This window comes from Lepisosteus oculatus, chromosome 5 (assembly GCF_040954835.1).
Source record: "Lepisosteus oculatus isolate fLepOcu1 chromosome 5, fLepOcu1.hap2, whole genome shotgun sequence".
NCBI classification, from domain to species: domain Eukaryota; kingdom Metazoa; phylum Chordata; class Actinopteri; order Semionotiformes; family Lepisosteidae; genus Lepisosteus; species Lepisosteus oculatus.
Window position 1 is genome coordinate 2,114,553 of NC_090700.1, and position 25,134 is coordinate 2,139,686.

A 25,134-nucleotide genomic window follows, 5' to 3' on the forward strand; every position below is an offset into this window, starting at 1 on the left:
GATGTGAGGATTTCATTCACCCCTTTCATGAGCTATTTCCTCAATTATATTTAGACTATCCTACTCTGAAACAAAAACATGCTGAGAAGTGTTAAAACCAAAGGTTTTTGTTGCATTTTAATACCAGTCAGTATAAACTGCATATATATTGGGCTTCAGCAGGAGCTGTTTATGAATGCACTTTTTTTTAGAACATAAATTGGATATTTGTTAAAACTTTTGGCATTTTATTACATGAATACTTTAAGGAACTCACTAATCAGTTAGAGGGCTGAATGGATAAGGGTAATGTCAAGCCTGGAGAAAGTCAAGAAAAAAAAGTACTCCACTTATTAAAAAAAAAGACTGTCTTTGTGTCATTGGTATGTTGGAGGCTGGACAAAGAAAGTGCACTGTCACTTGCCATCTGGGTTGTTCACAACCAGCAAATTAATGCAATTTCACATTCCAATTTTTAATTGTTACAGTAAACTAAAACCCACATACTGTATGATCACATTTTTCTGGTGACCAGTGTGAGGACTACAGTATTAAGTTTGAAATAGAACAATCCAACATAATTTTGTATTATAATTTGACTTATTAAGGCTTCACCTGGTTCCTTAAAAAGTTCTAAAGTGCCTGTGTAAGACATTCACGACTCATTATTGTGCAGCTCCCTGCTATTGATTGCAGTACTGTTGTGCATCATTGGTTGAACCTGTAGTGTGTCAGACGTTTCTGTAATAGTAACTATGGATGGTTGTGTTTCACTGATTGAATGTGAGGCTTTTAATTTGCTGTAGCTCCTAACGCTGTCTTGTCAGTCCTTGGTCTGTCAGAAGTCTTAAGTTCAGCCAGCAGGCATCCTACAACCCTCTCTACATTGACTGCCCCATGACGTCCAACATGATTCGGTGACTGGCCACACCTCCACATCCTGCAAATTTCTACTCATCCTCAAGCCAAACTAACTGAGCTTCAGACCCCAGGGCTATCTTGTTCATCCTCTGTGTTGTTTACTAATACCTACTCTCTCCTCTGTCCACTCGACTACTGCTACTTCTGTCCCTGGGAGCCAGCTCAGATCTAAAATGTTTTGTTCTTTTGGCCTCAGTTTCTAACCTTTCAGCCTTCCAGCATCCTATCTTCACCTCAGTCAGCAAGTGTTCTACAATGCCTATAAACATCACTCTCCTTCCTGTCCCCTGACATCCAGCACAGCTCAGGATGCGTCCCCATTCCTGAGCCCTTTCTGCCATTCAATTCAGCCAAAACATCCCCCTTTCTCCCTTCATGGTCAATCCTGCCCTCTCATTCCTTGAGGCTTCTATTTCCCGTCCTACTTGCTGCAGTCTCTTGTGTCACAACTCCCCTTCCCCAAACGCCTTGACACATCCAATTGTTTCCCAAAGCCTTCCATCCAAACCTTCTTTCACATCTCCTTAAGGAATTTTCCTTCTCCACAGCCATCCCTATCCCTCTCTCCATTATAATGTCCTAATGTACATCTCACCTCCTGTTTTCTTGTCTCTCAGGCAACAAATACACATGGTGTAGATAATACTATATTAATCTTACCTATTTCCTTAATCTGCTGAAAACAGAACTGTTAATTGTGTCTCTTTTTCATTGCAATTTAACCTACTGCCCCATGATCCTCCCCTAATTACTATTTACTATTTTAATATTTGAGAACATTGTCTTGCTTTCATATTATGTATTCAATATTTCTAAATTCCCTTTTATTTCCAACAAGAACTTTGTGATAATATGTGCTTTATTTCGGAAATGCCACTGACATACTATCATATTGTATGAGTCTGTGGTGTGTTTCTAGAGCCATGTCAAGTGTGCATAGCATCAAAGAACATAGAAACAGTGAAGCTGATTAATGAGATTAAATGAGGAAAAAAAGACTGCATAATTTTAATCCTGCTTTCACTAGACTGTGCTTTTTCTTCCTAATAATACAATATTTACCCGTGGTAACTTTTAAACTGATGTGTATCTGCTACAGGTATAGTGTGCAAAGCTGGAACGTTCTCTGGGCTCCATTGTCCCTGTAGTCCAGGAAGTACATCTTGTTGGTTTATACATCTGCCCTGTATGAGCCATCCCCTGAATGTGCCCTCGAGCAAATACTGATATGAGCTGTGTTTACAGTTGTATTTTGTCATTTAGGGCTAGTGAGAAAATTAATGTGCTTAGGAGAGAGGTAACAGGCAAAGCTCATTGTTACATCATGGAACTCAATGATTTTCTGTGCAATATGTGTGCTGAACGTAGAAAGCAGGAAAAGCAGTCAGATAAAAATGAAGAATTAGAGTTTTATGCTTATAATGTAACAGTTTAAGTCCAAGACATTGGACTTGAAGACACTGGCTTTTTGTGTGGAAGAATGAGGTGTATGTTTACAGTTATTGAACAGCTTTTCCATGATATCTAGAGTTTAGTACTTCTATGCATAATATTAAGTTGTTAAGTCTATTTAGGTATTTATGCATAAAGAAAAGTGGAATCTTTCATTTGCTGCTGTGACATGTAATTAAGATGATACAACTGCTAAACCGATAACAGTGCTTACTGACGTGTATTGTAGCCTTCAGAGCTAAGCCATTGCATTCTCTGTTTCATACTACACTTTTTTATTATACTGGTTTATACAGTATATGTTGAAGACTGAGGTGGTCTGGAATCTTGTCATGAAGGACAATCTTGCCTACTGTGGAACACGAACCAAGAATTACCTAAGAAATGAGCTGGAATAAAACAATTCTAGTCACAATTCCAGTATTCCATGGTTTATTTTTGTTATTGATAAACACTAAAAGCCATGACTGAACTATATACAGTACAGTTACATGTGTCAGGACACTGCACAGAATAAAAAAAAAAAAACAGAGTATGGATTTGATTTACATTTTGGTAGAAGAAACAGAAGTATAGTATTTTCTGACATCAAAAATGATATAAATTAAAGCTTATCTGTAGTAGACTCTACTACACAAAATACTAAACCAAGGATACTCACTCTGAAATTCCTCCAGGCCAAAATCCAGAGTTATCAACTTCCCAAAACATTTTATTAGCTTTAGAACACAAAACTCTCCAGCTGAACCTCAGTGTCTTTGGAATGGCTTAATTTATTCATTATAATACAAATTTTACATAAAATGGGTGTTTTATGTATGCATTAAAATGTTACCAAAAGAAATGCATATATTGTATTTGATAATCAATAAAAGGAATTTATCTTTTGTTACACAATTTCAAAAGTGTTCTGCGAATCTGAGTGAGATTTAAGCCATATATGAGGGGATTTAGAAGAGGAGGGATGACTAGAAACTCCACTGCCATGATATTGCGAAGAGCCTGTGGCACATTTCTAGCTCCATATCGAGTGTACATCACATCAAAGAAGAATGTAGCCATGAAACTGATTAATGAGATCAAATGAGGCATACAGGTCTGCATAAATTTACTCCTTCCTTCACTAGTCTTTACACATGCTTTAATAATCAAGATGTAAGAATATACAATAAAAAGGAATTGTAATGTATATTTAAACAATAAAATATATCCAGACAAATTGTTGAGAGTTGTGTCCACGCAAGATAACTTCACAACTGCCCAGTTTTCACAGTAGAGCTTGTCAATGTGAGACCCACATAGAGGCAGTCGGATCATTAACACAGCTGGAATGATCATATCAGAAAAAGGAAGGAGCCAAGAAATCAATAGAAATTTGAAAACTCTCAGAGGAGTCATGACAGCATGGTATTCTAAGGGTTTGCAAATCGCCACATACCTGTCATAGGCCATCACTGTCAAGGTGGTAAATTCACAGAAGAGAAAAGAATAGATCACAAAGATTTGAGTGAGACATGCAATGTAGGAGATCACATGTGTATCAGAGAGAAAGTCACTCAAAAGTTTAGGATACAAACCAGCAGTTCCATAGAGTGAGTTCACACTCAAGTTACAGATGAAGATGTACATGGGCTCATGGAGGGATTTCTCCAGGAGGACTGTTGCAACTAGAGTTAGATTTAAAAAAATGACCAACAAGTAAAATTGAAGAGTAAAGGCAAAAAAGAGTAATTTAGTTGATTTTGTCTCATTTAAGCCATAGAGTGTAAATACTATGACATCAGATGAATTCCCCACTGTGGATGTCATTTTAAAATTTACTTGGCCACAAAAATGTATGCTGAATCTTTAGCTCAGTGCCTTAAAATAGTCTACTCAGTGTGTTTCCAAAGCAGAGCAGTGATGGGATTTGGTCTTGGGCCTCAAACACAAATTTGCAAATAACACATCCAAAAAGAGACCTGCTCTGGAAAAGAGCAAAGAGTATTTTTTCCTTGTTGAGTGATCTAGACTCATCTTCATGTCTTCCTAGCAGATGACACTGTAATGGCTCCAGCTTAGTGCCAGATTTGTCACAGATTCATTTTCACCATTTAAAAAAAGGTTGACTGACTGTGCAGAAAATCCCATTGGTCATCAAAATTTTAAAAGTAATGGAGGCCATTTTCCTAATTATTTTAACCTTATAAATATTTCATCATGTCTGTTGAAATAGAAACTTTAATTCTCAGTAAGAGCAGGGTGTTGCTGCAGGAAGAGCATGGAGCTTTTTCTGTCAAACAGAGCTTCTTTATTGCTTTATACTGTATATCTTCTGCAGGTGGGAAGCTTTAGAGAATTGAAGCCTGGTAAATAGTCCTGGGAGACCTTTGGCACTGCTGTTCTTGTTTAATGAGCTTGTGAACAATTAAGGGCAACATTATGGATAAGAGAGGCCGGGATCATATTTTGAACCATGTCTTTGATATACAGGTATAAAAATACATAGTATGTTTGTAGTAAAGAAATGTGCCAAATTAATATTGATTGATTCCTTTTTAATTTCAAATTAACCAGAACATTGCCAAATATAAAGGAATGAAGAGAACTACTATTAAAGTATATTCATTACGTGAATATTTTAAAACTTCAGTTTCACGTTTTTTCATTTTGAATGTCTACACGATTAAACTTGAGAATGGCTGGAGATGAGAAGCCATTTGACCCATCATCCTCATTTCACTGTAATTTAGGCAGAAGGAAAAAGTAATGGTCCTACTTAGGAAAAACCTTCCAGAAAAACACAATTTAGAGTAGGGAATCAAGCCTTAACGCATGACTGGGTGGCAAATGCAGAGATTACTTATAGACTCCACACAAACAGGTGCTCAGGGCTAAACTGTATCCTAAGTTGCTGGTGCTCAGAGTCAGAAGTGCTAAAAAGAAATTGATATTACCATACCCTACATTTAGCTAGGTTATAGTGAAACTTGAAGTCACGTCAGTGGGGTCAGAGTGCACTGGAATAATCCGTGTTTAAACTGGACAGGTAATGGCTGGTGCTGTACAGTACATCAGAGGTTTTGATGTTTGCACAGTGGCACTTTTTGTTGAGTGTACGGTATTGTTCTCCACTGTTGCTGTAGTCCAGGAATTGCATCATACTGAAGTTGACAAAATCTCCCTCGTATGACGCACCCCCGATAGTGAATGTGCCCCCCAAGAAATAGGCAAAAGTGTTAAGCTGATATAGGCCATGCTGATATGTTTGCAATTATATTTTGTAATTCAGAGTTATATGGAAAATGAATATGCCTAGTAAAGAGGTAACAGACAAAGCCCATTGTTACTTCAGGAAGGACATTGAATTTCTATCCAACTTGTCTACTGAATGTGGAAAGCAGAAAATACAGTCAGATAAAAATATGGTTGAGAATTTTCATACTTATGCTGTAATGCCTTAAGTCTTGTAAGAATTTAAGCTCAAGGGGTCTTGAAGATTTTGGCTTTAGTCATTTTCTCTTGGGTAAGCTAGTAATGAATACCATTAGACTGAATGAGGTGCATTATGTGTACAGTACTTTATTTGCTTATGCATAAAAGCAGGGTTTAGTCTACTTAAGTATTTATGTACAGTATAAAGGAAATGTGACATATTTAATTTGCTGCTGTGATATATAATTAAGGGGAAACAACTATATAAGATAATTGTGCTTATTAAAATGTATATTATATATTATAATGTTTATTCTCCTAAGTGAAAAGGAGATTACATTTAATTTTTTTGTATCATACTGGCTTGTGTTTGGTGAAGACTGACACACTCCCAAATTTTATCCAGAATTGATTGCCCAATGTGGAAAAAAACACGAAATTAATGAGTAAATACTGTAGTGAACAGGAAAACCTCAAACAGTCACAACACCAGCATTCCCTGGTTTATTTTGTTATTGGTGAACATTAAAAGCCACATGAGAAAAACAGTATGGATTTATTTTTACATGAAATATGGTATTTTTAAACCATAGTTTACAGAAATTATGTTAGTGTGAGAGTCCTTGACTTTAGTCATGCTCTCAAATAAATTAAATAGTTTGGCGTGTACCTAGACAGATGTGTAATGTGCAATTATCACTACACTAATTAATATTGTGGTAGGATAAGAAGTGTAGGTTTTTCTGACAACCCAGAATGTATAAATTAAAGAAAAACGTGAGATAGCTTGTTTGTAATACAATCCTAACACAAAAATATTAAACCAATGTAATCCACTGTATATCTCCTCCTGTCTATAACACAGAGTTATCAGTTTTCCTATGAATTGATTAGCTTTGGAAGACACACACTCTGGCTCAACCTCACAGTTCTTAATCTGACTCACCTTGGGAATTTCAAGCCTGACCAATGTGATAGGTACAATAAAAAAAAAAAAACAACATTTTTTAATAAATACAGTAGTACCAAAAGAAATGTATGTATCTTATAAGCATTAGGTGTACGGTTTTATACTTTTGTTACACAATTTCAAAAGTGTTCTACGAATCTGAGTGAGATTTAATCCATATATGAGGGGATTTAGAAGAGGAGGGATGACTAGAAACTCCACTGCCATGATATTGCGAAGAGCCTGTGGTGCATTTCTAGCTCCATATCTAGTGTACATTGCATCAAAGAGGAATGTAGCCATGAAACTGATTAATGAGATCAAATGAGGCATACATGTCTGCATAAATTTACTCCTTCCTTCACTAGTCTTTACACATGCTTTAATAATCAAGATGTAAGAATATACAATAAAAAGGAATTGTAATGTATATTTAAACAATAAAATATATCCAGACAAATTGTTGAGAGTTGTGTCCACACAAGACAATTTCACAACTGCCCAGTTTTCACAGTAGAGCTTGTCAATGTGAGACCCACATAGAGGCAGTCGGATCATTAACACAGCTGGAATGATCATATCAGAAAAAGGAAGGAGCCAAGAAATCAATAGAAATTTGAAAACTCTCAGAGGAGTCATGACAGCATGGTATTCTAAGGGTTTGCAAATCGCCACATACCTGTCATAGGCCATCACTGTCAAGGTGGTAAATTCACAGAAGAGAAAAGAATAGATCACAACGATTTGAGTGATACAAGCAATGTAGGAGATCACATGAGAATCAGAGAGAAAGTCACTCAAAAGTTTAGGATACAAACCAGCAGTTCCATAGAGTGAGTTCACACTCAGGTTACAGATGAAGATGTACATGGGATCATGGAGGGATTTCTCCAGGAGGATTGTTGCAACTAGAGTTAGATTTAAAAAAATGACCAGTAAGTAAAATTGAAGAGTAAAGGCAAAAAAGAGTAATTTAGTTGATTTTGTCTCATTTAAGCCATAGAGTGTAAATACTATGACATCAGATGAATTCCCCACTGTAGATGCCATTTTTAAACTTGCCTGTCCACAATAGGTAATATTGGATTTTTAGATCAGTGCTTTAAAATGTTTAAAATGCTACAGTAGCCACAGAGAGTTTTTCCAGAACCACATAACACATCCGAAAAGAGTCTTGCTCTAAAAAAAATAGTGTTTTTTCCCCTGTTACATGGTCCAGATTCATCGTCGTGTCTTCCTAGCAGATAGTAGTATAATGACTCCAGCTCAGTGCCAGATGTATCACAGATTCTGTTTCACATATCAGAATGTTTTAGTTTTTGAAACAAACAAAAAAACTGCTACATGTATAGAAACTCTCCAATGCAGCTGCTTAGGTAAATGAGTCAAAAGTAATGTAGTTATTTCCCCTGATTATTTAAGGCTTATAAAGAATTCATCATGTCGTTTGAAATAGAAACTTCTCAGTAAAAGCAGGGTGATGTTGCAGAAAGAGAATGAAGCTTTGTTTTTCAACTGGAGCTGCTTTACTGCTTTATACAGTATATCTCCTGCAGGAAGAAGGCTTCAGAGAATTGCAGCCTATAAATGGTCCTGGGAGATTTTCGCTGTTCTTGTTTAATGAGCTTGTGAACAATTATGGGCAACATTATGATTAAGACAAGCTGGGATCATATTTTTAACTATGTCTTTGATATACAGTGCCTATAAAAAGTATTCAACCCCCTTGGACTTTTTCACATTTTATTGTCTTACAGCATGGAAACATGATGTATTTAACTGAGAATTTTTGCCACTCATCAACACAAAGTACTCTATAATGTCAAAGTGAAACAAAATCCAGACATTTAACTAAATTAATTTAGTAAACTTTCTTTTAATTTAGTAAACAATTGACTTTCTTTCAGGATATTACAAGCATTGTACATTAAAAGTACATCTCTTCCAAAGCCTATTCAATATATAACAAAAATTGTTGTTAAAATTATTACTTTTTTATTACAGATGGGACTTAATTTTTCTGTTACACAACCTGAAAACTGTTCTGCGAATCTGTGTGAGATTTAAGGCATATATGAGAGGATTTAGAAGAGGAGGGATGACTAAAAACTCCACTGCCATGATATTTCGAATAGTCTGTGGTATGTTTCTGGATCCGTAACGTGTGTGCATTGCATCAAAGAGCATGGTAACCGTGAAACTGATTAATGTGATCAAATGTGGCAAACAGGTCTGCATAAACTTACGTCTGCCTTCGCTAGACTTCAAACATGCTCTGATAATCAGTATATAGGAATATAAAATAAATATAAATTTTACAACATATTTAAGAAATAGAATATACCCAAGCACATTGTTTAGGGTTGTATCTACACAAGACAGCTTGACAACCGCCCAGTTTTCACAGTAGAGTTTGTCAATGTGAGAGCCACATAAAGGCAACCTGATAGCTAACAAAATGGGAATCAATGTTTCACAGAAAGGAAAAATCCAAGAAATCATCAAAAATGTGATAACTGTTTTAGGCGTCATGACAGAATGGTACTCTAAGGGTCTGCATATTGCCACATACCTGTCATAGGCCATCACTGTTAAGATGGTAAATTCACAGAAAACAAAAGAGTAGATCACAAAAATTTGAATAATACATGCAGAATAGGAGATCACATGAGTATCTGAGAGAAAGTCAGCCAGGAGTTTTGGATACAATCCAGCAGTTCCATACAGTGCATTAACACTCAAGTTACAGATGAAGATGTACATGGGCTCATGGAGGGATTTCTCCAGGAAGATTGTAGCAATCAGTGTCAGATTTAAGAATATGATGAATAGGTAAAAAATTAGAGTGAAGGAAAAAAACATATTTTTATCTGATTTTGTCTCATTTAATCCATTGAGAGTGAATAGTGTGATGGATGGATCCTCCATTGTTGTTACAAGTTTAATACTTTTCAAAAATATTTTATCACAGGTTAAACCTTTAATTTGCAGCAATGAAATTAGGGACCTTAATAACTTTCCAGAACATAAAAACCTCTACCGGGATTTGGTCTTTTGCCCCTAGCAGCACAAATTATATCAGAAAAATATCCGACTCAAAATCACAGATCGGTGTTTTTTTCCTGTTGCTAGATTCTTCTCCACATGTTGCCTGATGACACTGTACTGTACTTGCTTCCTTGATGTCCTGTCCTGATAAATAATAATCTTCATCTTACAAAGCACTGCCAAAGACACATTATTTTTAAGGTTTATTACAATAAACAAAACAAAATCAGGTTTACACAAATGAGCAAACTAAATCAAATAGGGTTAAAATTTAGACTGTAAAAGTGTGTCTGTCTGGAGCTTGGAAGTGACTGCTTGGGATGGAAGCTTCTCCTCCCCAGCTAAAGGACATTACTGTACATTGTTGAAAAAGCATACAGAAATGTACGTGGGAAGTTTCAAATGTATTTCTTCAGTTGAAAGCAAGGCTTTGTCTCATTAAAATTGTATTATTATTATTATGCAAAGGAACAGGTAATGGGTTTATTCCCTGCTGAAAAGAAAAGAAAGGAAACACAATGTTTCAGCTGTGGAGCCTTCTTCAGGTGTGAGCTCACACATGGAATAATCCCGCTCCCTGTTCTTTTGCAGACTACACATGCTGACGCACCTCCCTACTTGAACTTATTACCATTTCAACAAACAAATAAAAGCAATGAAATATCTTTATACTAATTACCTCTCAGGTGCTGCTGCAGGAAGAGCATGAAGCTGTTTTCCAATCTGAGGTAATTTACTTAGCTTTATACATGTACAGTATCTCTCCTACAGGAGAGAGGCTTTAGAGAATTCATGTTTGAAAACAGCCCTGAGAGACCCGTGTCACTGCATTATTTGTTTAATGAGACAAGGAATACTTGCAGAAAGCAAGGTCCTTAAATGAAGCAAAGATTCTTTCTAAACAAGGTATATGTCTTTCACCTCTGTAAATTACTGGTAAATATTTGTATAAAAACAGTGAGTCTATAAAGATTAACAGTTAGGTCTGAAGCAATACTTTAAATGCAGAACATTGCATTTACTGATTAATTTGCAAAGTCTATAGTTTGTAGATTAATTATTGGTTTATTTTAGTTAGTATCACCTGGTTGCCAAAATTACACAACATCAGCATTTTTAGAGAGGAGAGGAGATCATTTGGCCCAGTACACTCATTTCATTCTCTTCTAGGCACCCCCACTGATAACTGATGTGTGGTGAGTTTTCTGACACATTATGGCTGCCGTCGCATCATCCAGGTGGATGTTGCACATTGGTGATGGTGGAGGGGATCCCAATTACCTGTAAAGCACTTTTTACCAGAAAAGCGCTATATAAGTGTAAGCAATTATTATTATTATTAACTGCACACGCTCAGGCATCCTATTTCAAAACCCAACTCAAGTTCTGCATCTGGGTGGTAGCAATGCTAATTATGCATTTTACAACAATTGTGAATTTTAGAAACAAAGCTAAGAGATTTCACTCATTTTGCCAATTTCAGTTTTTAGCTTCCAAGTATCTTTTCCATCTGTTTCTTGATCCTTTAGTAATCTTCTGTTAAGCTAGTCCTACTGTACGTCCTGATGTATGTGCCAGAGAATCTCTTGAGAACTCCAAAAAATAAGTAATAATTAGAAATAATATTTAGGTAGGTAGTAATTTAGCATAGTCAGTCAGAAATGATCAATACAAACATTTGCAAAGAACAAGCACAAACTAAAACATGTTGAATTCTGGGACAGGTGATTCCACTGAGTATTGATTCAGGGGGATAAATACTGCAGTGTCCCACCCCCGGACGTAGTCTGTCTGGGAGCCTCTGACTCCCGAGCCCTCTACTAGTTTGCAGACTCGTTTCCCCTCTCTCAGCCTCTATAAATAGGGATCTCTTTCCTTTGCCTGCTCTCTCTCGCCTAACTCCCAAGTTCAGCCATTGCAGCCATTATTTTCTCTCCACCTCTTTGTCTCCGACATGCCACTCTTCTCTCAGTGACTCTCTCTGCACGCTCATGTACCAGAAAAGGATAGTTAAACTAGTGAGTCTCCTACCTCTCTTAATACACTGCCACCTGTGAAAGGGGAAACCAGGGATTATCACTACAGTACTTGTGCATTTATAGCTGCGAGCCTTTTTGGATAGCCTCTATTAGTTTTATACATTGGTATAGTCTCATCTTCACCCATTCTACCATAATAGAAATGTAAATTCATACAAAATGTGATATATTTCAAGATATTGTGCTTAAATATTTGAGATTTAAAAATCATAGAATAAATTTCATTTTTTAAACAAACAAACAATAAGCAAACAATACATTTAATAGAAGGAAACATACTGTACCATGAAGCAAAATGAAGCAGAATGCAGAATTATGTAATTATTAATTAGCAGAAGTAGGGGGGAAATTCGCCAAAACCCAATGGTGACTAAGACCTGAGGATTCAGAGATGCTCAAACAGTATTTAATATTTGATAATCAATTAAGAGCTTTTATTTTTCTATTACACAATTTGAAAACTGTTCTGCGGATCTGAGTGAGATTTAAGCCATAAATTAGGGGATTCAGAAGAGGAGGGATGACTAGAAACTCCACTGCCATGATATTACGAAGAATCTGTGGTGTGTTCCTGGATCCATAACGAGTGTACATCACATCAAAGAGCATAGTGACAAGAAAGCTGATTAATGTGATCAAATGAGGAAGGCAGGTCTGCATAAACTTTTTTCTGCTTTCATTAGACATTAAACATGTTCTAATAATCAAGATATAGGAAAATATAACAAAAAGGGATTGTACAGTATATTTAAGAATTAAAATATATCCATACAGATTATTAAGAGTTGTGTCTACACAAGACAGTTTGACAACTGACCAGTTTTCACAGTAGAACTTGTCAATGTGAGACCCACATAAAGGTAGTCTAAGAGTTAACAAAACTGCAATCATCATTTCAAAGAGGGGGAAAAGCCAGGAAAACATTAGAAATTTGACAACAGTTAAAGGAGTCATGACAGCATGGTATTCTAGTGGTCTACATATTGCAATGTATCTGTCAAAGGCCATCATTGTTAAGATAGTAAATTCACAGAACACAAAAGAGTAGATCACAAATAATTGAGTGATACAAGCAGTATAGGAGATTACATGAGTGTCAGAAAGAAAGTCATTTAGGAGTTTAGGATACAGTCCAGCAGATCCATATAGTGCGTTAACACACAAATTACAAATGAAGATATACATGGGCTCATGGAGGGATTTCTCCAGAAGGACTGCAGCAATTAGAATCAGATTAAAAAATATAATGAACAGGTAAAAAAGAACAGTAAAGGTGAAAAAAATGGATTTATTTGTTCTTGTATCATTTAATCCATGAAGAGTAAATACTGTTACATCAGAAGAGTTCATCGTTTCTAGCAGTTTAAAAATGAACCTTGTGTATACTGCTTTGGGATAGAGACCTGAACGATTTCTAAGACTTAGACACTGAAAAACTGCAATTTAGGCAGTCCAAGCATCACAAGTTACATGTTCAAAATGTGACTCAGATTGATGAAGATTGACAGTGTTTTTAACCTGTTGCACAGTCTTCACATGTACCATATCTTCAGGTGCACATGCAGATGACACACATATAACCTGTTAGAGAATAAGATAAGAAGCATTATATAGTGCTGTTCATAATAATCATCTCAAGGTGCTTCTCAACAAAATAATAGAACAAAATGATTTATATTTTAATACATGATTGTCATGGATGTTGGAAAGGCATGTCGTGGAATGACCAGGGGAGCAGTAAGGACCCTATGTGTAGCGGCAAAAAGGGACAAACACCAAAGTTAGCCCCAGCTCAGGGGGTCAGGCGATGTCGGGGCAGAAACCTATGCCTTCAGGCCACGTACTGTACGTGGGGCGACCCGGTAGTAGGCAGGTCTCACGACATCCGTACCCTAATGCTCAGCCAGCAACACTGGAGACACAGGGACTAAATAGGAACTGGACACAAGACAGACTGGAAGGACATGAATAAAAACACGGAATTTGGAACAGGAAAAAAGTGGAGCGCCCTCTAGGGGTAGGTTGAGGACCGTGACAATGATTCAATGATTAGAAAATCTGAATTACAGGACCTAATACAGATGTGAGATTAGTGCTAGATTGATAGGCAAATTATCGTGAAAGAGACACATAGGAATGTGAATAAGTTCCTAAGGGTAACCAAGCCACCACTGATATACTTACATGGAAACAGAAAAGAAAAACTGAATATAATTAAACTTTCAAATGCATTAAGCCTCTAACAATAATGCAGACCTTGATTTATTAGTATTATAAATAGAGGGATGAAATATCAATAGTCTCATTACCTCAGGTGATGTTGCAGGAAGAGCATGAAGATGTTTTCCACTCTGAGCTACTTTACTCAGTTTTATACAGGGTATGTCTCCCGTAGGAGAGAGGTCTGCTGTCTGAAAACAGTCCTGGGAGCCTTGAGTCACAGCACTATTTGTTTAATGAGACTGAGAATAATTAGGTTAAGCCAGACATTCGAAAGAAGCCCAGATCATTTTTTAAATAACAAGACCTCATAGGTTCATATTTCATTAAGCACAAGTGTTACTTGAACAATTAGCAAAAATGCAAAAAGATATCATTTCAGGATTGTTGGGAATTGGAACCTAGTGTTCCAAGAAATCCTCGTGCCACCTGACCCACTCTAAGTATCCTAATAATATACAGTACATATAGTAACACAATATAACATTATTGAATAAAAGTAGGTATTGGGTAAAATAGAAGTACTGTATTAAAAGTACTGTAGATATTGTGCTTCAAACTAATTCTAATTCTAATTCTAATTATATGCATGTCCTGTTAAAAAGATATGGCTTTTTAGAAGTGACATCAACTTCATTGAATTGTGAGGGAAGAAAATGAGACAAACAATAGATACTGAAATTATTCAGATGTGACCTGTGAATGAGTGGAACTATGAACTCAGAATGGAATTATGTTTACTTAAAGCATACTATAAAAACTACCTGTCCTATATATGAAGAATTTGTGTTTCTTACGTTGCGGTGGGACTTCAAATATGTGACTTTGAATGTAAACCTCATATGAATAAAACAATTTCAAAATATTTTGTTATGTGTCATACTTGTTTTTCCTAACCTGACTTCATAAGATCTTCATATGTAATTTCATTTTATCCAAAAGGAAACCAACACATTTTACATATACAGTATGACCCTCTTCAATCCACAAGTAAAGTGCAATTTGGGTGACACACAGCAGCCCCAATATATTCTGATGTTATGAAAAACAGCTTCAGGAGTGAATTCAAGTGATCTGATTTGTGTACTGTATGTAAAATATATCATTTTCCAGGACACCAGGATTAACATTCCTGATCTTTTGTACGGATTGTCAAGGAAGGGTTGGTCTCCCATGGAGGATGGTGTTTAGACCCTATGTGAATCTGGAAAAAGGACCATAGACAGCGTTCAGGGAAGACACACAGGGTTTATTGGTGCTCACTGTGAAGTAGGGAAGTTCGTGCTGAAGTGCAGGGAAAATCCGAAGGAAAACATATCCAGGGACGTTCATGAAGTCAGGAAGCAGTCCATAAGTCCCTTGCTGGGAGACCCATCAGGATGAATGGGATCACATATGAGGCAAAAATCCAGGCCCTGGGCTCAGTGGGTCGTGGAGCGTAAACAGGCCTGTGCCCTCAGGCTTCCTCCCAAAGGCTGGTTGCAGGCAGGCCATCGGGCTACCGAGTACCAAAGCTGAGCCCCGAAGGCAAGAAGGAGTAAACTTAAATAGGGGAGTTAAAACAAGGCACACCAGGAAATAATGCAGGTAATAGCTAAGACTAACATGAGGAGGTTGGAGCGCCCTCTGTAGGAGAGGATGGTGACCATAACAGTACCCCCTCCTATAAGGGCAGACTCTGGAAACAAAGGTGACTATATAAACCACGGACAAATAAAAGCCAAGCCTATATACAAGTAGGAAAGATTACTATATACAATGACTATTTACAACAGGAAAGTCACCAAAAAAACATGAATATATATACAGGATGGGCAGTCCTTTCTTTGAAAAAAAAAATCCCAGGAAAGAGAAAAATAAAAAAAATCCAAAACACGCAGACTTTCCAAATCAAAACAATAAGGGTCCAGATGCCAAAAAAAAAAGAGAAAAAAAAACCCTGATGCTTTCTGTCAGGGGAGCCGGTCCTGACGCCCGTGTACTTTGTTGTAAAGATTCCATGACGGTATAATCCGGAAGTGTCTGGGGAAGCACAACAGGGAAGAGACAGCAAGGTCAGGTCGGGTCGACAGACAGGGGGCAGTGACGGTGGTGATCCGGAGCACAGGGAAAGGCTGAGGCGACAAATCCAAGGGAGGTCCAATGTGGTAGTCTGGGCGCAGTCCAATGTCCATTGCTGGGTGGTCCATCCGAGACTAACACAGGAACAAGGAAGCAGGAACACGGAAGGGTAAGACCATAATGGAGCAGGGTGCTCTGAGCCCTGGGCTCAGAGGTCAGGATGCCGTGATGAAGCCTAAACCCTCGGGCCACTCCTGGACCCAGTGATAGTCCGGCTTCTGGGCGTCTGTCTTCCAAAGCTGAGCCGTGAGCTAAGGAGACGCCAGACTTAAATAATAAGGGCGGAAGAGGGGACAGGTGCGAGTAATGACAAATAATACAAGAAAGGTGGGAGCGCCCTCTAGAGGAGGGATGACGATCGTGACACAGATGAGCAATCTAATGCAGAATTGTACTATTCTGTAAGACTGCCAGGTGGAGGGGTGAATTCTTAAAGTACACAAGGCTGCATGTGGTTATAAGACAAATTGGAACAATATTAAATATTTGTTAACCCATTAGTGCTTTCCTGCACTACTCATACTGTACACATACTGTATTAGTGACAAACAATTTCATTAAATACAATGATTACATTGTTGAAACAGGATGTTATTACCACATTGCTACTACAACTCCTAATGAGATATCAGAATACTATATAACTGTAATAGAATTATCATTTTTAATTAGATACACTAGTATATAGAATTATTAGAAATAGTGTATAAATATATTATTAATAAAAAAAGATAATTTTATTTTAGATTTCAATCAATATAAAAATTATAAACTTATATTTTACATTGTAGCTTCAAAAACATAGTATTTATAACCAAATAAACTCATTAAAAATAAAAAAAGGCTAGATTAAAATAAAAGTTTTGAGCAGCGATTTTAATTACTTTATTGCATACTGTAAGTTGCAAGAGCAGTGGTAATAGCTGGTATATGATATATGTGGGTATTACTACACAGAATTATTTAATGTGTGTGGGATGTCAGGAAATGTAGTTTTTTGTCCATGTATTTGGGTCATGCACCATTTGTATTGAGGACAAATTAAACTGAGAAGAACATAATCCTTTTAGAAATTCATCAGATATTTACAGTGCATTGTAAGGACTAAAATAGCTGCTTGGTCAGCTGGAGAGAAACCAATTACACCTTTTAAACACTGACATTTCTCCTGGTGACTGTCTATGTGGTATTTATGAGTTTCGCCTATTCTCCCTCCAACCTCCTTACTCCTCAATATGAGTGTGTGTGCTGTGCTCCAAATCAGGACACTCTGCTGGCCTTTTAAATCCAGTTCATTCCATGCAATGCATTATAGATATCTGATTAATTTTAATAAAAAAATGTGTTCTTTTCAGTTTAATATCTCATACATGTTCATTTAATATCTGATAGAAATCCATAAGTACATCTAGTTTTTTTCTGGGAGCAGCTAGTGACAAGGACATTTGTTTTCTGAATTTCAGAAATTTCAGAAAGGTAGTGTTTCAAATGGACATGCTAATCTGCCTTTCACTCATGCTGCCTTGGAGAACTCACCCAGGCCTATTTAGACTACTAGCTCTGACATGAGTAAACAAAGACAAAAAATAAATATTTACAATACTTTGGGATTTTGTGAGTGGCATTTATTCATTTTATATTACATTAATTTTACATTTCTAAAATAATTTTAATTCATTTAAAATTTTAATATTTTTAAAATTATTTACACCTGAACAAGGCTCCACAAACAAAAAAACAACCATTCTGTTTAGTCAGTTTGTTGCAGACTGCCTTCATCTAGATACAGTTATTTACACCCCTGTTTTGCAAGTGATCATTAAAATGATATTAGAACATTTTGAGCAGTACATACCTCAACAATATAATAGCAAATTGCTTATAAAACATTCAGCTGTTTTTATTAGTTCATAGTCACTCCATTTCTTGTTTTCTGAGAATTTCAGCAGAACCAGGCACATGAAAAAAATCGAGGTTCCATCCAGGCTCCATTCATGGCATCTACAGTAATTCCCTTTTCAGAAAAAGAATACTGCACAGTCACATTACATTTTAAAAAGGTAGCTAGCCTATATATTTTAAACAGTATGTTTACATAACATATAAAGCATGTTATACTTTCAAGAAATTTGATGACTCCGAAAAAATAGATTAAAGCTACCATTTCAGAAACATCTAACACAACAAAAATGCCACATAGTGATCTGTTCTGAGTTGTGAAGGGCTGAAAGTGATATGTTGGACAGGACTGTGGATTACAGCAGAGCGCTTTCCACTGACGTGAGTTTTTATGCATTTTCTACTGTAGATGGCAATTAAAATTTCAGTTTAATATCTCATCTGGAGGATCAGTCCTTCTACAACACAATGTCTCCCAGTCACCACACTGATCAATTTCTTTAAAATCCTTTCAATCGAGAATAATGTATTATGGAATTTTATACAGTAACTGTCAGGACTAACATACGCAACAATGAAAGTTGTGGGTGCATAAAATTCTTGCAGAGAAAAGCTGAGAAGACAAGCAAGTTGAGCCATTCTAATGTAAAAGTGGCATTATACTGACACGTTATGATATTAGATCATTCTCGGAAATTATTAATTATGATTGTTCTGAGACTAACAAATATTATGCAAAATGTGGTTCTTTGTCAATGTTTAGAAAATATTTAACAAAAAGTCTAAAGACAAAATAAGTGCTTAATCCTTACTGTATCTCTTAATCACAGAAGTATCTTTATTTTTCTACTGCACAATCTGAATACTGTCCTGCGAATCCGAGTCATGTTTAAACCATATATGAGGGGATTTAGAAGAGGAGGGATGACTAGAAACTCCACAGCCATGATGTTGCGAAGACTCTGTGGTGTGTTTCTAGAGCCGTAACGAGTGTACATCGCATCAAAGAGCATAGTGACACCAAAGCTGATTAATGTAATCAAATGAGGCAAACAAGTCTGAATAAACTTAGTTCTGCTTTCAACAGACTTTAAACAGGCTCTGATAATGAAGATATAGGAATATATAATCAAAAAGAATTTTACAGTATATTTAATAATTAGAGTATATCCATACACATTGTTTATGGTTGTATCCACACAAGATAACTTGACAACTGACCAGTTTTCACAGTAAAGCTTCTCAATGTGAGATCCACATAAAGGGAGTCTGATAGTAAGCAAAATTAGAATAATCAAGTCAAAGAGGGAGGAAATCCAGGAAATCATTAGACACTTGGTGACAGTTAGAGGAGTCATGATAACGTGGTATTCCAAGGGTCTGCAAATCGCAACATATCTGTCAAAGGCCATCACTGTTAAGTTGGTGAGCTCACAGTAAACGTAAGAGTAAATCACAAAGATTTGAATGATACATGCAGTATAGGAGATCATATGAGTATCAGAAAGAAAGTCAACCAGTAGTTTAGGGTACAATCCAGCAGTTCCATAGAGTGCGTTAACACTCAAGTTACAGATGAAGATGTACATGGGCTCATGGAGGGATTTCTCCAGAAGGACTGTAGCAATCAGTGTCAGATTTAAGAAAGTAATCAACAGGTAAAAGAGAAGAGTAAAGGCAAAAAATATATATTTATTTGATCGTGTCTCATTTAATCCATGGAGTGTAAATATAATAACATCAGATGAGTTCTCCATTGCAGTTGGTGATTTAGATTGGACTTACCAATAGCGATGTGGCAGAAATTGAACCTTGTTCTCCGCTTTAAATAGAGTTGTTAGTAATCTTCCAGAACATAACATGCCAACAGTAATGGGATACTAAAGGAAACCTAGACAACAGACAAAAATCAGACAAAGATCACAATGTTGAAGAAATCAAATAGCGATTTCATCATTTTGTGTGATCTAGATGTATCTTCAAATGTTGTCTGTAGGTGGCGTTGTACTAACTCCAGCTCCCTGAAAGACTTATTAAAAAATAAGATATAAGCTTTACCTAGTGCTTTTCACAATACATTATCTCAAAGTGTTTGTCAGAAAATAACAAAACAACAGATTTACAGTACATGTCAATGTACTGTAACATTTTGTCAACAAAATAATTCAATAAATGAAACAGAGTTTAAGACAGGGTCCAAACATGCTAGCTGGATTGCAAGACCAAATACAGAGTATGCTGGGAAATAATTCCACAGCCTTCCACAGGAAGAATTCTGGAGATCCTTATAATACACCAAGACACTGTTTTAAAGGATTTTTGTTTCTTTCAACCATCTGGCTTTCTGTAATTAGTTTCAGTCTCACTAAACATGTATTATAGTGTGATGAGTCCCCAAGGAGAGTTCTCAGACAGCAATCTTCTAACATGGAAAATAAAATAATAATCAAGCATCTGAAACACGGAAATAGAAAAGAGTACAACTAAAATTCTCAATTGTTTTGCTCTGTTCAACTAATCATTATTTTAAAAACAGTGTGTGTCTTGTCTCTTTATTATTTTTCCACCATTTCAACAAGTATTTATTAAAATTCTATATACTAATTACCTCTCATACTGTATGGTGCTGCAGGAAGAGCACGAAGTGTTGTTTCCTAAGATGAGCTATTTTACTCAGCTTTATACATTATGTCTCCTGCATGAGGGAGGCTTTAGAGAATTGCAGTCTTTGGAGACTCATCACTCTGAAATACTTGTTTAATGAGACTGAGGCTAATTACAGAAAGTCAGAAATTTTAAAGAAGTCATAACCCTTTTAAAAACAAGTCATATTTTTTCATCTATGTAAAAAAAAAACGTGGAAATATTCATACAAAGGCAGTGGGAGTCATGAAGATTAGAAGGGACTCTGGAACCATCCATTTCTAACCTCTTTATGCAAGAATTGTTGTGGGTGAGTCCATACCAGCAAGCAACGAGTGTGGGGCAGGGTATACCCTGGATGGAATGCCAGTCTGTTCCAGGGCACACATAGACAAAGACATGCACACAGTCACACCAGGTCTAGTTGTCCTAGAAGCCAGTTAACCTGCCGATATGTTGATGGACTGCAGGAGAAAACCAAAGCACTGACGCGAACACTAGGAGAACAAGCAAAGTCCACACAGATAGCACCCCAGAAATTGAACCGATGAAATATTTTAAAGCAATTTTAAAGATCCTGATTAGCAATACAGCCAGACTTGCTTACCTTGTTTAACACGAGCGAATGCTTGCATTTGTACAGTATGTAGGTGCATTAAAAAAATAAAAAGTAAAACACTTGTAAGTGTAGTAAAGAAACACTGGTATGTGTAAACTTTCTATCATTGCTTTCTCACTTTCTCAACATTAAAAAAAAATCCGTATCTAAAATTATTTTGGTTTAAAAAACAAAATTAATAATTTATCCCATTGCATTCTTTACAATTTACAGTCAAAAGTAAGGGACACTCAAAACATTTTTACCTTTGGAATGGCCAGCAGGTTAGGGTGTCATGGTCGTCATCCTACTCTAGAGGGCGCTCCAACCCTTTTGTATTTTATTTTCGTTATTATGTGCACCTGTCACTTGTTACATAGGATACCTGTCAAACATTCCTTCTGTAAGTCTTAAGGAAGCTAAGCTGACTGAGGTACACATATATATGGTAGAATAGGGCCTGCTACATTCAGATACGGCAAAATTAATGTACTGACTGCAAAACCAAGGTGAGAAACATTATAGTTTCTGATGTGGCGATATGAATATTGAAAGCACTCGTGAGAATAAAGTAGACCTGTCACAAATAATAGATACATTAATCTGTTGTTTTAAAACTAAAATTTCTCCTAAGGGGAAAGTTTTTAGAAATTCAGATGCTTTTCGAGATTTACTATTTTGTCATGATTTGTTAATACACCGCAGCTTGTCATTTAATTAGTGCTACGTCCATAATTCATATTGATCATAATCTTCTGAAGCCTTATAAAAGCAATACCATCTTAAATATACGCGTAGCCAATATGAAGCATTGTAGTAGCTAATTTGTCACATTTACCAACCAAATGAATTGGCTCTCAAGCAATTTTATATAAATAAAACAAAACATGTGCCCAGCATTAGACTACTGTTTCTGGTGATAGGACCAGTACAAATGTCACTTTACAGACAAAGAGTAAAGTCAGTATTTAACACCAGTGTGTGGGCTGAGTATCAGACAAGCTTAAGGAATTACAATGGTTTAGCAATTAGACCCCTAATCCAGTGAGCACCATGTGCCAGAAGGCATGAAACAGATCCTTTACAATTTTCAAAATAAGGATTTCTTTAAGGGAGCAACACACATAGAAAAATTCTTCACCATTAAATCATAATTGTTCTTATCCTTTCCAGATGAGGATCATGTACTGTATTATGAAAGCACAGCACATAATTTCCAAATTACATATTTGCCTGGGAATTACGGAGGTTTTTCTTTAATCATTACAGGCATGGCTTCCATTTATCATAATTTAAAGGACAACCACTGTAACTTTTGTTTTTGCTGGGAATAATGGCACCATTTTGCATAATTCTTTGAATGTGACGGTCAGATAAAATAATACTCTAAAACTCATATAAAAGTGGAAACTACATTTCCACTGAATATTTTTATTATGAGTTAATGCCTTTATATCCCTGAAAAATGTAAGAATAATTCTTCACAAATACAGCACTAATATATAAACACAGATGTAAGCAATGCAGAAGAAATCACACCATTAGATACCATGAATATCTTTATAAAACTGGTTGGTACAAGTCTATACCATTTTCCAGTATTAAGTGAAATTTTATGACCACAGCTGCAATGACACATTTAATGTCTGAAAAGGAAATCCTTCTTCTCTTTATTTTTTTACAAGGCACTGTACAGTATATATATATATCCCCTCAAAGGAACAGCCCATACAACAGACAGAGGAAGTATTGTACTAAATAAGTCCAAAGAGAAATCAGTCCTTGTACTCTTTTTGTCAACGTACATTCAAAAAGTGAAGTATCCAGTGAAAGTACCTTCAGTTACACAAAAATCTGTAGAAAGAGATTCATTCTTGAAATACATTGTGCACATATTAAAGCTATGGAAAAGCGTATCATCTTGTACATATTAAATCTTCAATTATAACGATATTACTACTAATGGTAATTTGTTATTACTAATAAAATATATATGCAAATTAAAAGTTGTCTTTTCTTGAAGACCAAATGCAGAGAGCAAAAGGATCTGAAACAAGAAAAAAGAAAATAATTATTTTTGTCTTTGTTTAGATTTGAGCAATCTTATGATTACACAGCATTCTCAGCACCTTTTTCCTGATCTGATTCAGCTTAAAACCATATATGATGGGATTGAAAAGAGGGGGAACAATCAGATATTCCACAGACATTAAATTTCTCAAACTCTGGGACATTTCCTGATCCCCAAATCGTGTGTTTAGTGTATCAAAAAGTGTGGCAATTATAAAGTTCAAGAAAGTTATCAAGTGTGGTAAACAAGTATGCATAAATTTACTTCGGTCTTCTTGAGATCGTCTGCATGCAGCAATTAATTTTATGTATGAATAAAAAATAAATAACACAAGAGCTATAAAGCAAGCCATTTGTATAAGCCCAAATACAATGCTCACTGTTGAGAATTTACACAATAGTCTCTCAAGGGACCAGTTGTCACAGTAGAGCTTTTCAATGTGATTTCCACAAAATGGCTGCCCAATAGTCAATAAAATAGTAAATGTCACAGAAAAGCAGGGAAAAATCCAAGAAAAAAGCAATAACTTGCCTACAGTTAGAGGTGTCATGATAGAATTGTAGTGCAAGGGTTTGCATATTGCCACATACCTGTCATAGGCCATCACTGTTAAATTGGTAAATTCACACAAAGAGTAAGAGAAGATAACAAATGTTTGGAGGAGACATCCAGTGTATGAGATGACATGAGTGTCAGAGAGAAAATCAGCCAGGAGTTTAGGGCAGAAGCCAGCAGTTCCATACAGTCCGTTAACACACAGATTACAGAGGAAGATGTACATTGGTTCATGCAGAGTTTTCTCCAGAAGAATTAATGCAATTAATGTCAAATTAACAATAATGATCACAAGGTACCAAAGAAGTGTTAGGGCAAAATAGATATATTTATTTGTGACTGATTCATTCAGTCCTGAAAGAGTGAAAGTGGTAAAATGGGATACGTTGTCCATAAGTATTAGAAATGTTTTCAATTTCCTTGGTGATAAATCCTATAAATAAAAAAGTAGTTTAAATTGATTAGCATATTGAATACAATTATCATGCAAATCAACAATTGCACATGTATTCTAAATATAACATTGTAGAACATCTCTCAGTATTTAATATTAAATATTATATAGTAAATTTATTTTAAGTTACATTAAATTAAAATACATAATGGTTGGAAAAAGTGCCATTCAAGATTAAGTATCTTATGGACACACAAACTTTACAAATCCCTTACTAAAGCCTTTCGGAATAAAAAAAAAATCTAAACACACAAAATGGGAAGTAAGATATATGAACAAAAATAAAAATGCAAATTTAAGAAGTTAACAGGTAAACAAGTTAAAAATTGACATTTAACAGTTAAAAGTTAAAAGGTAAGAAAAATGCCAGCCTTGATTAAAGTATTTCTATAACTGTAAAGTATTTAAAAAATAAAAATGATTTTTTTTACCGTTTTCTATGCATAAATAATTATTCCTGCTCTCTTTTCTTTGTGGTACAAGCTGAATGCAGACTTGAATTGCTTGATTTAAAGAAAGATGCTCACCTTTATAATCATTCTCTAAGGAGAAGCTACATGGTTTTAATGGTGGTTCATCAGCTGACTAAAATTTCAAGAGACTTTATGGGCATCTGATTCATAACAAGATTATAAAAATAAACCATGATCAATTCTCCATGGAATTATTGAATACATTTCTTACAATCATAAGGCACTAATTACATTTGTTTTTCATTTTATATACCATGCATCAAAAGAAACATATCACTTAATTTATTAATATACTGCA

General features: G+C 35.8%; 6 protein-coding genes across 6 annotated transcripts; all 6 read right to left on the reverse strand.

The window, feature by feature from the left end:
• Positions 1–3,231: 3,231 nt before the first annotated feature.
• Positions 3,232–4,239, reverse strand: LOC138239105 (olfactory receptor 2G3-like). Its single transcript, XM_069189737.1, has one exon. It carries the CDS (start codon positions 4,159–4,161, stop codon positions 3,232–3,234), a length of 930 nt encoding a protein of 309 aa, XP_069045838.1. The 5' UTR covers positions 4,162–4,239.
• Positions 4,240–6,820: 2,581 nt separating this feature from the next.
• On the reverse strand, positions 6,821–7,765 carry LOC102697208 (olfactory receptor 2G3-like). The gene has a single exon (XM_006627917.2). The coding sequence runs from the start codon at positions 7,763–7,765 to the stop codon at positions 6,821–6,823; it is 945 nt and encodes a 314-aa protein (XP_006627980.2).
• A 948-nt stretch (positions 7,766–8,713) lies between these two features.
• Positions 8,714–9,649, reverse strand: LOC102697411 (olfactory receptor 4M1-like). The gene has a single exon (XM_006627918.2). It carries the CDS (start codon positions 9,641–9,643, stop codon positions 8,714–8,716), a length of 930 nt encoding a protein of 309 aa, XP_006627981.2. The 5' UTR covers positions 9,644–9,649.
• Positions 9,650–12,222: 2,573 nt separating this feature from the next.
• LOC102697604 (olfactory receptor 13C7-like) lies at positions 12,223–13,155 on the reverse strand. Its single transcript, XM_006627919.2, has one exon. The coding sequence runs from the start codon at positions 13,150–13,152 to the stop codon at positions 12,223–12,225; it is 930 nt and encodes a 309-aa protein (XP_006627982.2). The 5' UTR covers positions 13,153–13,155.
• A 5,711-nt stretch (positions 13,156–18,866) lies between these two features.
• Positions 18,867–19,808, reverse strand: LOC102697795 (olfactory receptor 2G3-like). Its single transcript, XM_006627920.2, has one exon. The coding sequence runs from the start codon at positions 19,797–19,799 to the stop codon at positions 18,867–18,869; it is 933 nt and encodes a 310-aa protein (XP_006627983.2). The 5' UTR covers positions 19,800–19,808.
• Positions 19,809–23,370: 3,562 nt separating this feature from the next.
• LOC102697995 (olfactory receptor 13D1-like) lies at positions 23,371–24,303 on the reverse strand. Its single transcript, XM_006627921.2, has one exon. It carries the CDS (start codon positions 24,301–24,303, stop codon positions 23,371–23,373), a length of 933 nt encoding a protein of 310 aa, XP_006627984.2.
• Between the last annotated feature and the right edge of the window lie 831 nt (positions 24,304–25,134).

Coding starts and splice junctions, on each gene's coding strand:
- LOC138239105 (XM_069189737.1), bottom strand. CDS start 4,161: ATGACATCCACAGTGGGGAATTCATCTGATGTCATAGTATTTACACTC.
- LOC102697208 (XM_006627917.2), bottom strand. CDS start 7,765: ATGGCATCTACAGTGGGGAATTCATCTGATGTCATAGTATTTACACTC.
- LOC102697411 (XM_006627918.2), bottom strand. CDS start 9,643: ATGGAGGATCCATCCATCACACTATTCACTCTCAATGGATTAAATGAG.
- LOC102697604 (XM_006627919.2), bottom strand. CDS start 13,152: ATGAACTCTTCTGATGTAACAGTATTTACTCTTCATGGATTAAATGAT.
- LOC102697795 (XM_006627920.2), bottom strand. CDS start 19,799: ATGGAGAACTCATCTGATGTTATTATATTTACACTCCATGGATTAAAT.
- LOC102697995 (XM_006627921.2), bottom strand. CDS start 24,303: ATGGACAACGTATCCCATTTTACCACTTTCACTCTTTCAGGACTGAAT.